The sequence below is a fragment of the Cherax quadricarinatus genome, chromosome 45 (genome assembly GCF_038502225.1).
Source record: "Cherax quadricarinatus isolate ZL_2023a chromosome 45, ASM3850222v1, whole genome shotgun sequence".
NCBI classification, from domain to species: Eukaryota; Metazoa; Arthropoda; class Malacostraca; order Decapoda; family Parastacidae; genus Cherax; species Cherax quadricarinatus.
Window position 1 is genome coordinate 2,487,083 of NC_091336.1, and position 14,794 is coordinate 2,501,876.

The 14,794-nt window shown below is 39.3% G+C and overlaps 1 protein-coding gene across 1 annotated transcript in view; it reads right to left on the reverse strand.

The window, feature by feature from the left end:
- The window catches only part of Crk (Crk proto-oncogene, adaptor protein), a 443,892-nt gene that overhangs the window by 113,677 nt on the left and 315,421 nt on the right, over positions 1-14,794 (reverse strand). The window contains exons 4-5 of the mRNA XM_053785132.2: positions 8,004-8,208; positions 3,360-3,488 (exon numbers count right to left, since the gene is read on the reverse strand). Coding sequence (XP_053641107.1) covers positions 3,360-3,488; positions 8,004-8,208 — 334 coding nt within the window. The remainder of the gene's footprint in view (positions 1-3,359; positions 3,489-8,003; positions 8,209-14,794) is intronic.

Here is a 14,794-nt window from a genome sequence, read left to right on the forward strand (position 1 = left end):
AGGGCTGATTGTGGTACATAGTAACATATCTTGGAGAGGGTCCCAACCGTTTTGGATACTTTTTTTGTTGTGTGTTGGATATGAGTGTTGAATTTCAGGTTGCTGTCAAGGTGCAGGCCCGAGAATTTACCCTCATTATGATTAGCGATAAGAGTGTTGTCAGTCATAATATTCAAATGTGCAGCACCTGCTCTGTTCCCAAACATAATATAGAAGGTTTTGTGAGTATTAAGTGTAAGTTTATTGGCAGTCATCCAGGTTGATATTTTTACTAGCTCTTCAATAACAATGGTGTTGAGTGAGGCAAGATTAGGGTGGGAGATGACATGTTGTCAGCAGAGAATTTGGTTTCAGGTGTTGTGATACATTAGGAAGATCATTGATGTATAAGAGGAAGAGCAGGGGACCAAGGACACTTCCCTGTGGCACTCCAGTATCCAGTGGTCTTGTTGTTGAGGTTGTGTCCTTAATAGAGACATAATGATGCTAGTTAGTAAGGTAAGATTTGAAATATGTAAGTGCATGGCCTCTTATACCATAATGATCAAGTCTGTGGAGTAGGATGCTGTGGTCTACTGTATCAAAAGGTTGCCTTAGGTCCATAAAGAGTCCTACTGGACATTCATTTTTTTTCCAGTGCTGTGTAAAGCAGGTCTAGCAGTTTTACAATTGCATCATTTGTGTTTTTGCTTTTCCAGAAGCCAAATTGGCAGGGGTTGAGGATGCTTTGCTCTGTTATAAATGAATATAATCTCTTGTGCATGAGTTAGTTAAACTTGCTGACTAAAAATAGAGGACAGCCCAACATTATCCAACATCAGCCCCACTGCCAGATGAACAAGCTACCTAAGTTCCTAGAACAACAAGATCTGCTCATCACACTGCTCTCTATACAAAATCAGGAAGCACAAGAGAACCAACACTAGAAACTACATCAAGACTCAGATGAAACTAAGCGAAAAAAGTTTCGCTCTAGCATCTCCCCTCATGGATAACCTGGAGACCAATGCATCACCTAACTCCTCTCTCACTCCAGCTAATTAAACAGCAATAAACATGACCAATATTTCAGTTTGATAGATCACTGAATTGTGATGTCCATACACTTTTGAAAGACAACAAAGAGACTGAGTAAAAGTAAATGTATGTTCCATTAATGGGCCATACCCTCCCTTGGGGAGAAAGGTGCCAAAAAACTACCAAGAGTTCAAACAATGCATGTATTAATATTCTGGAAAAAAAATAGGAAGAGAGTAGCATTTTATAAGGCTACCAAAGGATATAAAACAGACATCAGTAGGAATAGGAGCATCATCGTTTTCCTTTCCTACAGTACTGTATATATTTTATAAACAACTAAGGCTAATAAAAAATATTACCCTTGCAATTAAAGAGGATTGAATAAAATAATAATATACCAACATTATGATGATAATGACACAATGTGCAGGTTATTTCCTCCTTCATCACATTCCTCAGAGTAATGTGACTACATCTACAGTCTTCATGAAGCTTCACTACCCGAGACACTTCATCTCCAACTGTGAAAGGAAATCAGAAAATATTCTGCACAGTACCAAACCAGCTAATAAGAAATACATAATACTCCTGATTAACAAACACACAGCAACTTAGCTAATACCTTAGCTACAACTTACATTAAAAATAGCCTCCAGTACTATCAGGACATAGTCAAAAAGGTGACTAAACTAGTAGCTATCACTCCTGGGGTCTACATCATGTTTTACTGAGGCTGTGATAAATCTGACATGGGGTAAACATCCAAGGGTTTTCACTAGAATCAATAAATACAAATATATTTGCCAGAGAGACAACACTAGCAACACATGTACAGTAGGACCCCCGTATCCACAGGGGATATGTTTTCCCAGGACCTGCCGTGGATACCAAAACCGTGGATAGTAGCAAACCCTATATACAAGTCCTATACTTTTCTTTCTTTCAACACACCAGCCGTATCCCACCGAGGCGGGGTGGCCCAAAAGGAAAAACAAAAGTTTCTCCTTTTACATTTAGTAATATATACAGGAGAAGGGGTTACTAGCCCCTCGCTCTGGCATTTTAGTCGCCTCTTACAACACGCATGGCTTACGGAGGAAGAATTCTGTTCTACTTCCACATGGAGGTAAGAGGAAATAAACAAGAACAAGAACTAGTAAGAAAATAAAAGAAAACCCAGAGGGGTGTGTATATATATGCTTGTACATGTATGTATAGTGTGACCTAAGTGTAAGTAGAAGTAGCAAGACATACCTGAAACCTTGCATGTTTATGAGACAGAAAAATAAGTCCTATGCATACCTATTTTAAAGTTTAATTGATAAATTATGCACAAGAAGTGAAAGCATTTCACAGCTTTCTCTTAGGCTTTGAAGAACTTCCAGCTTCTCTACTTTTGCACTTTGGGGCCATTATTATTCAAAATTAAGAAGTATTTTTGAGCCACAGTAAACTGTAGATAACTGAAACTGCAGATACTGAATTAGTGGATAGAGGGGTTCTACTGCATATCATAACACCTGTAATCCCCTGATGAACTTCTCTGAACTGATGTCCCCCAGACTGCTGGGAATCAACTTTAATCTACACTGTCAACACCATTCAACAAAACTATCTCCAAGAGTTTAGCAAGGTTAATTTAACCCAGAACTAAGAGCCATCACTTGACACCTCACTCACCTGCAGGTAAACTAACTCACAGGTGGCCTAACTCTCTCACCACACACCATGCTGACCATCACTACACACCATGCTGACCATCACCACATACTATGTTGATCATCACTACACACTATACTGACCATCACCACACACCATGCTAACCATCACCACACACTATGCTAACCATCACCACACACTATGCTGGCCATCACTATTCCTCACAGACTTCTCAATTACTATACAACCTAATGTTTTACTTGTCTCTGAATGAAGTAATTAAGTCCCTGCATACTGTGTCATTATTCAAGAGGCAGCCAGCCAAAAAAAAAAAAAAAGACACACAAAATAGTGATGTCTGGCTAAGTGCATATCATATATCGACTTTTTAGGTGACCAATGTTGTTGCAAAAAATATTTGCACTATTTTGTGTCTTGTCATCCACTATTTTCATACTATTGTTAAAAAAAAATATTTCTACAAAACTTGTCAATTTCTTAAGCTCCATTCCCATTCCATGTAAACTATCATTATCATTTTACTTTTCAGATGGTTTAGAAAAACACGTAAGCAAACACTAGGACATATTTATCAGAAAACGTTTCAGTCCTGAGACCTTGATCCTAGTATTTGCTTATGTGTTTTTCTAAACCAATTAAACAGTGTTGAGTCTGCTTACCTTCTGAACATAGGGTACTGGTATGGAGCCAGTCTGATTCATGGAATTTCTGGCTGTCCACCACTGTTCTTCATCTTTACTAACAATAGTTAATATTTCTCCTTTTCTGAATGGCAGATCATCTTGATCCTGAAAATTTTAAATATATTAGGATCAACTTTATTTTACCAATTTTAATGTAAAATGACAATTTCCCAGCAGTTAAATGAATAAGTTACAGAATTCATGTAATGTATCCTTTCTTTCAATATCCTTCACTCTAGTGAGGTACTCACAGGTTTGTCTGCTGGTCTAACAAAGTTGTCATCCATCTCACATTCACTTCAGTGATTCTTACTTTATATGTTCTTCAATATCAACAATGAATTCTAATTAGAACTATTATATTTTAATATTTGTCCTCAGTGGGAACAATATACAGTAGAGCCCCACTTATATGGCGGGTTAGGTTCCACGCTGTTGCCGGAAAGCAGACATCGCCGGAGGGCAGAACACCATTTTTTTCCATTTATAAATGCATATAAATGCCAGACAACAAGTTTACACTAAATTACATTAAGTTAGTAATAGAACGAGGCATTAAAAATGCACAAAGTAAAATACATTCACAGTAAATTCATTACTTATCTTAAAGTACAGTGGACCCCCGCATACCGTTGGCATCACATAACGATTAATCCGCATACCGCTTGCTTTAATCGCAAAAATTTTGCCTCGCATACCGCTTAAAAACCCGCTCACTGCTGTTCGTCCGAGACGCGTCCAATGTGCGCCTTAGCCAGCCTCACATGTTCCGCCGGTGGCATTGTTTACCAGCCAACCTCCGCGGTAGCATCCAAGCATACAATCGTAACATTTCGTATTATTACAGTGTTTTTGGTGATTTTATCTGGAAAATAAGTGACCATGGGCCCCAAGAAAGCTTCTAGTGCCAACCCTACAGCAATAAGGGTGAGAATTACTATAGAGATGAAGAAAAAGATCATTGATAAGTATGAAAGTGGAGTGCGTGTCTCCGAGCTGGCCAGGTTGTATAATAAACCCCAATCAACCATCGCTACTATTGGTGGTACAGCTGCTGCTGCTGCACTGTCAGCTACTGCTGCTGCTGTAGCATCGTCTGCTGCTGCTGCACTGTCAGCTGCTGCTGCTGCTGTAGCATCGTCTGCTGCTGCTGTAGCATCGTCTGCTGCTGCTGTAGCATCGTCTGCTGCTGCTGTAGCACGGTCAGCTGCTGCTGCTGCTGTAGCATCGTCTGCTGCTGCTATAGCATCGTCTGCTGCTGCTGCTGCTGTAGCATCGTCTGCTGCTGCTGTAGCATCGTCTGCTGCTGCTGTAGCATCGTCTGCTGCTGCTGTAGCACTGTTGTTGGTGTGGCTTATTGAGAATATACCAAGAAACAATTAACCCCAGAGGATTTGCCACCCAGGATAACCCAAAAAAGTCAGTGTCATCGAAGACTGTCTAACTTATTTCCATTGGGGCCCTTAATCTTGTCTCCCAGGATGCAACCCACACCAGTCAACTAACACCCAGGTGAACAGGGAAAAATGCCTGGAACTAGTGCTCATATTGGTGAATTTAAAGCCAGCAAAGGTTGGTTTGAGAGATTTAAGAATCGTAGTGACATACACAGTGTGATAAGGCATGTTCTGGAAGAAAATACCAAACAGGACCTACAGTACTCAGGAGGAAAAGGCACTCCCAGGACACAGTGTCTCATCAGTCATTGCTGCATCTTCAATAAAGGTAAGTGTCATTTATTCTTCATTTAGTAGACTAGTACATGCACAATATATACTGTGCATGTACTACTCTACTATTGTGCATGTATCCTTCTCTTTGTGTGTAGGAAAATGTATATTTCACGTGGTAAAAATTTTTTTTTCATACTTTTGGGTGTCTTGCACGGATTAATTTGATTTCCATTATTTCTTATGGGGAAAATTCATTCGCATACCGATTATTTCGCATACCAATGAGCCCTCTTGCACGGATTAAAATCGGTATGCGGGGGTCCACTGTACTTGTAATCTTAATGTAGGGAGAGAGGCGAGTAGTACTTATTTGTAGGAAGTCAGGTGCAGGTAGCCCAGGTGTAGGTAGCCCTGGCTCCCCATCTCATACTTAATATACAATATTTAAAACATCCCAGAGAGGTAAAATACACATACAGTACACTCATTATTTACCTTAAAATATGTGTAGTCTTAATATAGGAAGAGAGGTTAGTAGTATTTATTTGTAGGAAGTCAGTGTAGGTAGCCAGTAGGTGTAGCCCACCTGGGCTACACCTACTGGCTACCTACACTGTGGGCCAGAGCCATATTATTAACATCAACATGCCTTGTTCACTAAATTTAATCAATTCTAACAACTACCTTTAGATGCCATCATAAACGAAGGTAGAAGTAATGAATAATTCATGCCAAAAATTGTAAACAAAAGTGGAGTGGGGGAGTGGCTGGGCCAAACACAGATTCATACACGTTTTCTCTGATGGCTGAGCAGAGAAAACGTTATGTTGTCCCTCCACCCGGCTACCACACAGGTCCACAAGTACTATTATCAGAGCACACATAAAATATGCAATAAATGCCAGACAACAAGTTTACACTAACTTATATTAAGTTAGCAATAGAAATAGGCATTAAAAACACAATAAAAGGTAAGATACACACAGAGTACACTTATTACTTACCTTAAAATATTAATATTAATGTGTGATAGGTGAGTGGCAGGGTGTTTATTGAATAAAATCAGAATGGCACACCATCATCCTCTAACTTAGCACTTAAAGCAAGAGGCTTACGACTTCTCTTTTTATCACAGCTAACCTTAGACGCCATCGTCAATGAGAGCCAACTAGTTAACGAAAGAGTAAACGAGAGAGAGAAAGAGATACAGAGTTGAGACAATGTAAGAACACAAACTGAACAGGTAGTGGGCAATCTCTTGGTCAGGTGAAATAAATGAGTATTAATATGTGTCTACTTTTAGTTCATTCACGTACGTTTGTAAGAGTTTGTAAAACATTTACCTCAATATTTATTATAATAATAATTACCTCACAATACAAATACTCTTACATTGTGTACAAGTTGTACAAGTTAGTTCAGAATAAACAAACAGCAACACACCATTTTTAGAGTGAATGAAGATAATAATATTAATAATAATAATATTATTATTATTAATATTAATAATAATAATATTATTATTATTAATATTAATAATAATATTATTATTATTATTAATATTAATAATAATATTATTATTATTATTATAATAAAAAGCACTAAACCCACAAGGGTCGTGAATTGCTATACATAGAGTAAAGGCATACGAAAAGAATATTTTTCTACAGTTACCCCCCAGTGTTTGACTAGAGAAAACATAATTCTTCCGACACTACCTACACAGCTGCTTTGTAAACAAATCTCATATTTACATCAATTTTTATTCTGAGTGTATATATCATGTTTATATGCTATGTAATGGGTTTCATATATAATTTTGAGGAAAATATCATAGATGGATTAATGAAAATGCCTATATTGATGTAAAATAAGAAATTTAGTGTGCCCAAGAGTGATTATTATTATGTAGTATAGGCGTCATGAGTAGAGAGAGACTTAGCAATTTTCATGTGTACCTGCACACCAGCACAGTGTGTAAGTATATTTAGGTACAAGTACACATAAGTATAATTATCAGAGTACATATAAAATATGCAGTAACTCTAAAACACTTGAAATTTTGGAAAGTTTCCTGACATAATAGATGTGGTCACGGAGAATGTAAACAAACCGGGTGGGGGCGCCGTATTTGAAAGACCGCTTGCCGTATAGCAAATTTTGGTCATAATTTTACATCACCGTATTAGCGGAACACAGTAAGGTGAAACGCTGTAAAGCGGGGCCTTACTGTACATGGGTATAATGGATTATTTATAGAAGAATACTTCTCGAGCTTGAAATAAAGTGTATTGGTTAAAGTCTCATTTGAAACTCTTAGCATAATGCAATCTTTGTAAGAATAATATATTGTATACACACTTACACTAAACACTCAATATAATGTGCCTCAATGTAACAGTCCTCAATATAATGTGCCTCAATGGAACAGTCCTCAATATAATGTGCCTCAATGTAACAGTCCTCAATATAATGTGCCTCAATGTAACAGTCCTCAATATAATGTGCCTCAATGTAACAGTCCTCAATATAATGTGCCTCAATATAACAGCCCTCAGTATAATGGCCTTCTGAAATAACACATTTGACTGTCAATGTTTATTACAGTACAACTGCAAATTATGTGTGGTGTAGAGTATTACATCAGGACTACAGTATAACACTTCAGTACTATTTTTGTTGTCTTTTAACACTGGTTCAAACGGACCCTCGGAGAATCCCCAAATTAGTCATTATATTAGAGTTTTATTGTAAGTACTGCACCAATGTATTTAATGTTCTTATGCATAAAGATTTGTATTATTATTAAGAAAAGGTTTACAGCTACTGTTACAACAGTATTTCAAAGTAAAATAGTTTTTTAAGAAAATGACATTCAATAACAAACAAAACAAGATACACCCCAATCAGGGATGTCCAATTAGAATGCAAATAATTAACCACTTACACTGCCTTCAAAGTCATATTTTGCTACAACCTTTTCACAACGCTTGACTGCTGGTCGGATGAGGGGCGTGCTATCTAGATAATGCAGTTTATAAAAATTGAGAAGCGATGGCAAGTCTGGAAACATCTGATCACCAATACGATAGCGAACTTGTTCAGCTTGTTGTATCTTGTTTATTATATAATGTGAAACTTTGTTGTCTTCTCTGAAAATTTAAACACTAATTAACATACGCAGAAACAAAATACATTTTCCACATATACAAGTTTGTCTTTGAGCTTTTTAATAAATATTTTCCTACTGTAGTGTGTACTGTAGTACACACTACAGTAGGAATAAATAAATTACTAAATGTAAAAAGATGAAAAAATTTTTAAAGCTTGGGTGTTTAAATGTGTGAGTATGTAGTGCAAATGACAAGAAAAAGATGACTGCTGAAGGGGGAGGCGTGTTGTAGTGAAAAGAGTGCTAGAGCTAAGGAAGGAGTAGCAAAAATGCTGAAGGATCAGTTATAGTAGGAAAAGTGGGAAAATAAATGTATAATTTCAAGGATTATGTGGATTAAAATAAGGGTTGGATGCAAAAAGTGGGTTCTACTAAATGTTTATGCAGCTGGAGAAGAAAGGAGTGTAGAGAAGAGTCACTTTGGGAGATAAGTGAATGTTTAGGGAGTTTTCAACAAAGTGAGAGAGTAATCATAATTACTCTCTCACTTTGGGGGAAACTGCTGTAGAGGGGATGGCAGGTAAGTCTGGAGTGCCAGGGATAAATGATAATGGGAGTCTTTAATTAAACTTTGTATAGAAAGATGTTTGGTAATACGTAATACAGTAGTACCTCAGTACTCGAACTTAATTCGTCCCAGAAGGCTGTTTGAGTGCTGATCTGTTCAAGAATCGAACAAATTTTTCCCCATAAGGAATAATTAATAATAATTTTTCATCTTTATTGTGACTAACCAATTTTCTTTTTGGTTGGCTGTTATCACTAATCTTCTTAGTCCCCATGATGACTTATTTATGCAAATACACGTACAGCCTCTCCTCACTTAACGATGGAGTTCCGTTCCTATGACCAAGTCAGTAAACGAATTTGTTGCTAAATGAGGAGCATACTATAATGGTAGTGGGTTTATGTTAACCATCTCTGATAATGTTTTAATGTTACCTTTGCACCATTATAACATTTCTGGTATATTTTTAAATGTTTATACAACACTGTACTGTACAGTGGACCCCCGGTTATTGGCCGTAATCTGTTCCAGAAGGTCGGCCAATAACCGAAATGGCTGAAAACCAAATTAATATTTCCCCATAAGAATTAATGGAAATACAGTGGACCCCCGGTTAACGATATTTTTTCATTCCAGAAGTATGTTCAGGTGCCAGTACTGACCGAATTTGTTCCCATAAGGAATATTGTGAAGTAGATGAGTCCATTTCAGACCCCCAAACATACACGTACAAACGCACTTACATAAATACACTTACATAATTGGTCGCATTGGGAGGTGATCGTTAAGCGGGGGTCCACTGTACAATCAATCCATTCCAAACAAAAATATTAAAAAAAAATAACTTTTTTAACTATTATGTAAGTAATACATACCTTTATTGAAGGCTAATGCTGGCTTCTGGAAGATAGGGAGGAGGAAAGAAGGAGTTAATGTTTGGAAGGGGAATCCTCCTCCACAAAGACTTTAGGTAGCAAAGCCTTCTCTGGGGTTACTTCCCTTCTCTGTCTTTTAATGCCACTAGGACCAGCTTGAGAGTCACTGGACCCCTGTCTCACAAAATAACTGTCCAGAGTGCTCTGTTTCTGGTGTCTCTTAAGATTTCCCTGAAGTGGGACAGGGTTTTGTCACTAAACATGTTGCAGATATGGCTTGTTTCAGCTTTGTCAGGGTGGTGTTTCTCTACAAAAGCTTGCACTCTAGTCCACATTGCACACACCTCTTTAATCTCAGAAGAAGGCACCTCCTTCACTCCCTCTTCCTCCTCCTCTGAAGCGAGTTCCTCAGCTGCAGTCTGTTGCTGTTCAAGATGAAGCTCTTGCAGCTCTTCAGTAGTTAGCTCTTCCCTGTGGTCCTCCACCAACTCTTCCACATCGTTGCCACTCACCTCCAACCCCAGGGGCTCACCCAGTGCCACAATAGAGTCCACAGGGTCGGCAGTGTCAGGGTCAGTCTCAAACCCTTGAAAAATCCCTCTCTAGGACACAATCTGGCCACAGTTTTCTCCAAGCAAAGTTCAAAGTCCTGGAAGTCACTCCCTCCCAAGCCTTACCAATAAGGCTTATGCAATGGAGGATAGTGAAGTGATTCCTCCAGAACTCTCTTAGGGTCAACTGAGTCTCCGACGTCACTTCAAAGCACTTTTGAAACTGCTTTTGTGTAGAGTTTTTTGAAGTTAGAAATGACCTGCTGGTCTATGGGCTGGAGGAGAGGAGTGGTGTTAGAAGGCAAGAACTTCACTGTGATAAAACTGAAGTCCCTAAACACTTGGTCTTGAAAGTCTGGAGGATGTGCAGGAGCACTGTCCGGTACCAGGCGGCACTTGAGTGGCAATTTCTTTTCCAGGAGGTATTTTTTCACACTTGGGCTAAACACATCATTAACCCATTCTTTGAAAATTTGCCTTGTGACCCATGCCTTATGATTAGCTTTCCACATCGCACACAATCTATTCTTCATGACATTGCTCTTCTTGAACACTCTGGGATTTTCTGAGTGATACATGAGTAAAGGCTTCATTTTGAAATCCCCACTAGCATTACCACACAACAAAAGAGTACGCCTGTCTTTCACAGGCTTGTGTCCTGGCAGTGTCTTTTCCTCCTGGGTAATGTAGGTCCTGTTTGGCATTTTCTTCCCAAACAGGCCTCTTTCGTCACAATTGAACACTTGTTGGTGTTCGAATCCCTTTACATAGTCCTAGAATTCGTGAACATACTTTTCAGCCGCACATCTGTCAGAACTTGCAGCCTCACCATTCCTTACAACACTGTGTATGCCACTACACTTCTTAAATCTATCAAACCATCCTTTGCTGGCCCTAAATTCACAAACTGCAGCACTTGTTCCAGTCATTTTCTTTGCAAGATTCTCATGCAACTGCTTTGCCTTCTCACAAATAGTAAACTCCACTACCATGTCTCCCACTAATTCTTTTTCCTTAATCCACAATAATAATAACTTTTCCATCTCTTCCATTATTGGTGTCCTTTGTTTAGTTAGACAAGTTACTCCTTTTGCAACATTAGCATCTTTGAGTTGTTCTTTCTTTGCCAGGATGCATGTAATTGTTGATTTATTTTTGCTGTACATCCTAGCAAGTTCCACCACCTCAAACTTTTCTATCACTTCACACTTAAATTCCATGGTGTTTCTCACTTTCTTTACCACAGGAACTTTACTAGGAACTTTCTTTGGAGCCATGGTTACTTATTTCACAGTTGCACTGGAAAAAAAAAAACACTAAAAACAATGGTAAACAAGCAAAATATTTGGATGTATGAGCAGAAGCTTCCTCAGCCACCGAGAGACAAAGCCAAACTGACACGCAAGCGGTCCCAGCCAGTGGATGGACATATCCCAAACGGCCGATAACTGAATTAACAGCTGATAAATGGGCGCCGAAAATCCGGCCGATAACCGAGTTGGCTTATAACAGAACCGGCCGATAACCGGGGATCCACTGTAGTTTAATTTTGATAGAATGCTCACAGTTTTGGAAATTTTCTGGTTTAAGTTCCTGGCATCTGGCAAGCTATTGATGTAAACAAGGAATAATAATGGGTCAAGGATGGCACCCTAAAGCACACCTGTTCCCAGTTTGTGTTAACGAGGTACAATGGTCAACTTTCACATGTTGACTTGAGTCAGTGAGGGAGGACTTTACATAATGCTTTAGTTTCAGCAGCAATATACAGTGGACCCCCGGTATTCGATGGCATCAGTATCCGATAAATTCGGTATTCGATGCATTTTAACGCAAAAATTTCGCCTCTGTATCCGATCGAAAACCCGGTATTCAATGCAATTCGTACGAGATGTGTCCACGTGTGGCCTGAACTGCCCCGTGTGTGCCAGTGTTTACAAGCCAGGCAGTGTGCGTGCATCTAAGGATACATTCGGTACATTCCATATTATCACTGTTTTTGGTGCTTGTTTCTGCAAAATAAGTCACCATGGGCCTCAAGACAGCTTCTAGTGCCAACCCTGTGGTAAAAAGGGTGAGAATTAGTATGGAAATTAAGAAAGATTCTGAAGGGTTTGGGGCTAACCTGAGAAGCCTATGCCAGTTGTGGAATCCATTGTGCCTACTTCAAAAATTAAGGAAATGTGTGCAAAGTGGGTTGAACTGCAAACCTTTATGGATGAAAATCATCCTAACACAGCTATTGCAAGCCGTGCTGGTGACTATTACAATGACAATGTTGTGGCCCATTTTAGACAAATCTTAAAGGAACGGGAGGTACAGAGCTCTATGGACAGATTTGTTGTGCGACAATGGTCCAGTGACTCTCAAGCTGGTCCTAGTGGCATTAAACGAAGAAGGGAAGTAACCCTGGAAAAGGACTTGCTACCTCAAGTCCTAGTGGAAGGGGATTCCCCTTCTAAACAGTAACAACTTCGACACTCTCCCCTCCAGGTAACCTCCTCCCATCCCATCAATCATCACCACATCTTCATTAAAGGTAAGTGTCAATTATTCTATTGTTATTATTCTATTGTTATTGTTGTTATTGTAATTATTCTATTGCATTAAACTTAATATTTCATGTGGTAAAATTTTTTTTTCATACTTTTGGGTGTCTTGCACGGATTAATTTGATTTCCATTATTTCTTATGGGGAAAATTGATTCGCTTTTCGATATTTTCGGCATTCAATGAGCTCTCAGGAATGGATTAATATCGAATACCAGGGGTCCACTTTATTGTGATTTACAGTGACAAATGCATGCCTTAGATCAATTGAGACCCATTGGACACTCATTATTTTCTAGAGGTGATCAGACTGAGTCTAGCATCTTAATGATAGCATCACTAGTACTTTTCCTGGCCTGATAATAATAGCAAATTAGAAATTGGTTTATAATTGTTAATTTCAGTTGGGTCATCACCTTTGTGGACCAAGGTAACATGAGCTGACTAAAGATCTTAAGAGATAGGTGCTGTTTCAAGAGATTTAATAAACAGGGTTAAAATGATAGGTGCCTTAGACAAGGATGTGTGATGTCACCGTGGTTGTTTAATATATTTATAGATGGGGTTGTAAGAGAAGTAAATGCGAGGGTCTTGGCAAGAGGCGTGGAGTTAAAAGATAAAGAATCACACACAAAGTGGGAGTTGTCACAGCTGCTCTTTGCTGATGACACTGTGCTCTTGGGAGATTCTGAAGAGAAGTTGCAGAGATTGGTGGATGAATTTGGTAGGGTGTGCAAAAGAAGAAAATTAAAGGTGAATACAGGAAAGAGTAAGGTTATGAGGATAACAAAAAGATTAGGTGATGAAAGATTGAATATCAGATTGGAGGGAGAGAGTATGGAGGAGGTGAACGTATTCAGATATTTGGGAGTGGACGTGTCAGCGGATGGGTCTATGAAAGATGAGGTGAATCATAGAATTGATGAGGGAAAAAGAGTGAGTGGTGCACTTAGGAGTCTGTGGAGACAAAGAACTTTGTCCTTGGAGGCAAAGAGGGGAATGTATGAGAGTATAGTTTTACCAACGCTCTTATATGGGTGTGAAGCGTGGGTGATGAATGTTGCAGCGAGGAGAAGGCTGGAGGCAGTGGAGATGTCATGTCTGAGGGCAATGTGTGGTGTGAATATAATGCAGAGAATTCGTAGTTTGGAAGTTAGGAGGAGGTGCGGGATTACCAAAACTGTTGTCCAGAGGGCTGAGGAAGGGTTGTTGAGGTGGTTCGGACATGTAGAGAGAATGGAGCGAAACAGAATGACTTCAAGAGTGTATCAGTCTGTAGTGGAAGGAAGGCGGGGTAGGGGTCGGCCAAGGAAGGGTTGGAGGGAGGGGGTAAAGGAGGTTTTGTGTGCGAGGGGCTTGGACTTCCAGCAGGCATGCTTGAGCGTGTTTGATAGGAGTGAATGGAGACAAATGGTTTTTAATACTTGACGTGCTGTTGGAGTGTGAGCAAAGTAACATTTATGAAGGGATTCAGGGAAACCGGCAGGCCGGACTTGAGTCCTGGAGATGGGAAGTACAGTGCCTGCACTCTGAAGGAGGGGTGTTAATGTTGCAGTTTAAAAACTGTAGTGTAAAGCACCCTTCTGGCAAGACAGTGATGGAGTGAATGATGGTGAAAGTTTTTCTTTTTCGGGCCACCCTGCCTTGGTGGGAATCGGCCGGTGTGATAAAAAAAAAAAAAAAAAAAAAAAAAATGATAGGTGATAGCAACTTTCTTGTACATGTATATGAATGGTGGTACAGTGGACCCTCAGTTAACGCCTGGATTGGATAGCGCCAAAATCGGATAATGCCTAGTTTTGGCGTAGAAAAATAGGCTTGAATAACACCTAAAAACTCGGTTAGGAGCTTTCGTCCCAAACGTGTCCGCTCGGCGCCGTGAGCAGGCCCGGCCAGTCACCCAATCTACCAGCCAGTGTGACATTGCTTACAAGCCGTTGTGGTCGATTCCATGTGTACTTGCGATATATTTTGTATTATTCCACTGTTTTTAGTGCTTGTAACTGCTAAATTAGCCACCATGGGACCCAAGAAAGCCCAATGGTAAAGAATGTGAGAAACACATATAATTTAAGAAAAAGT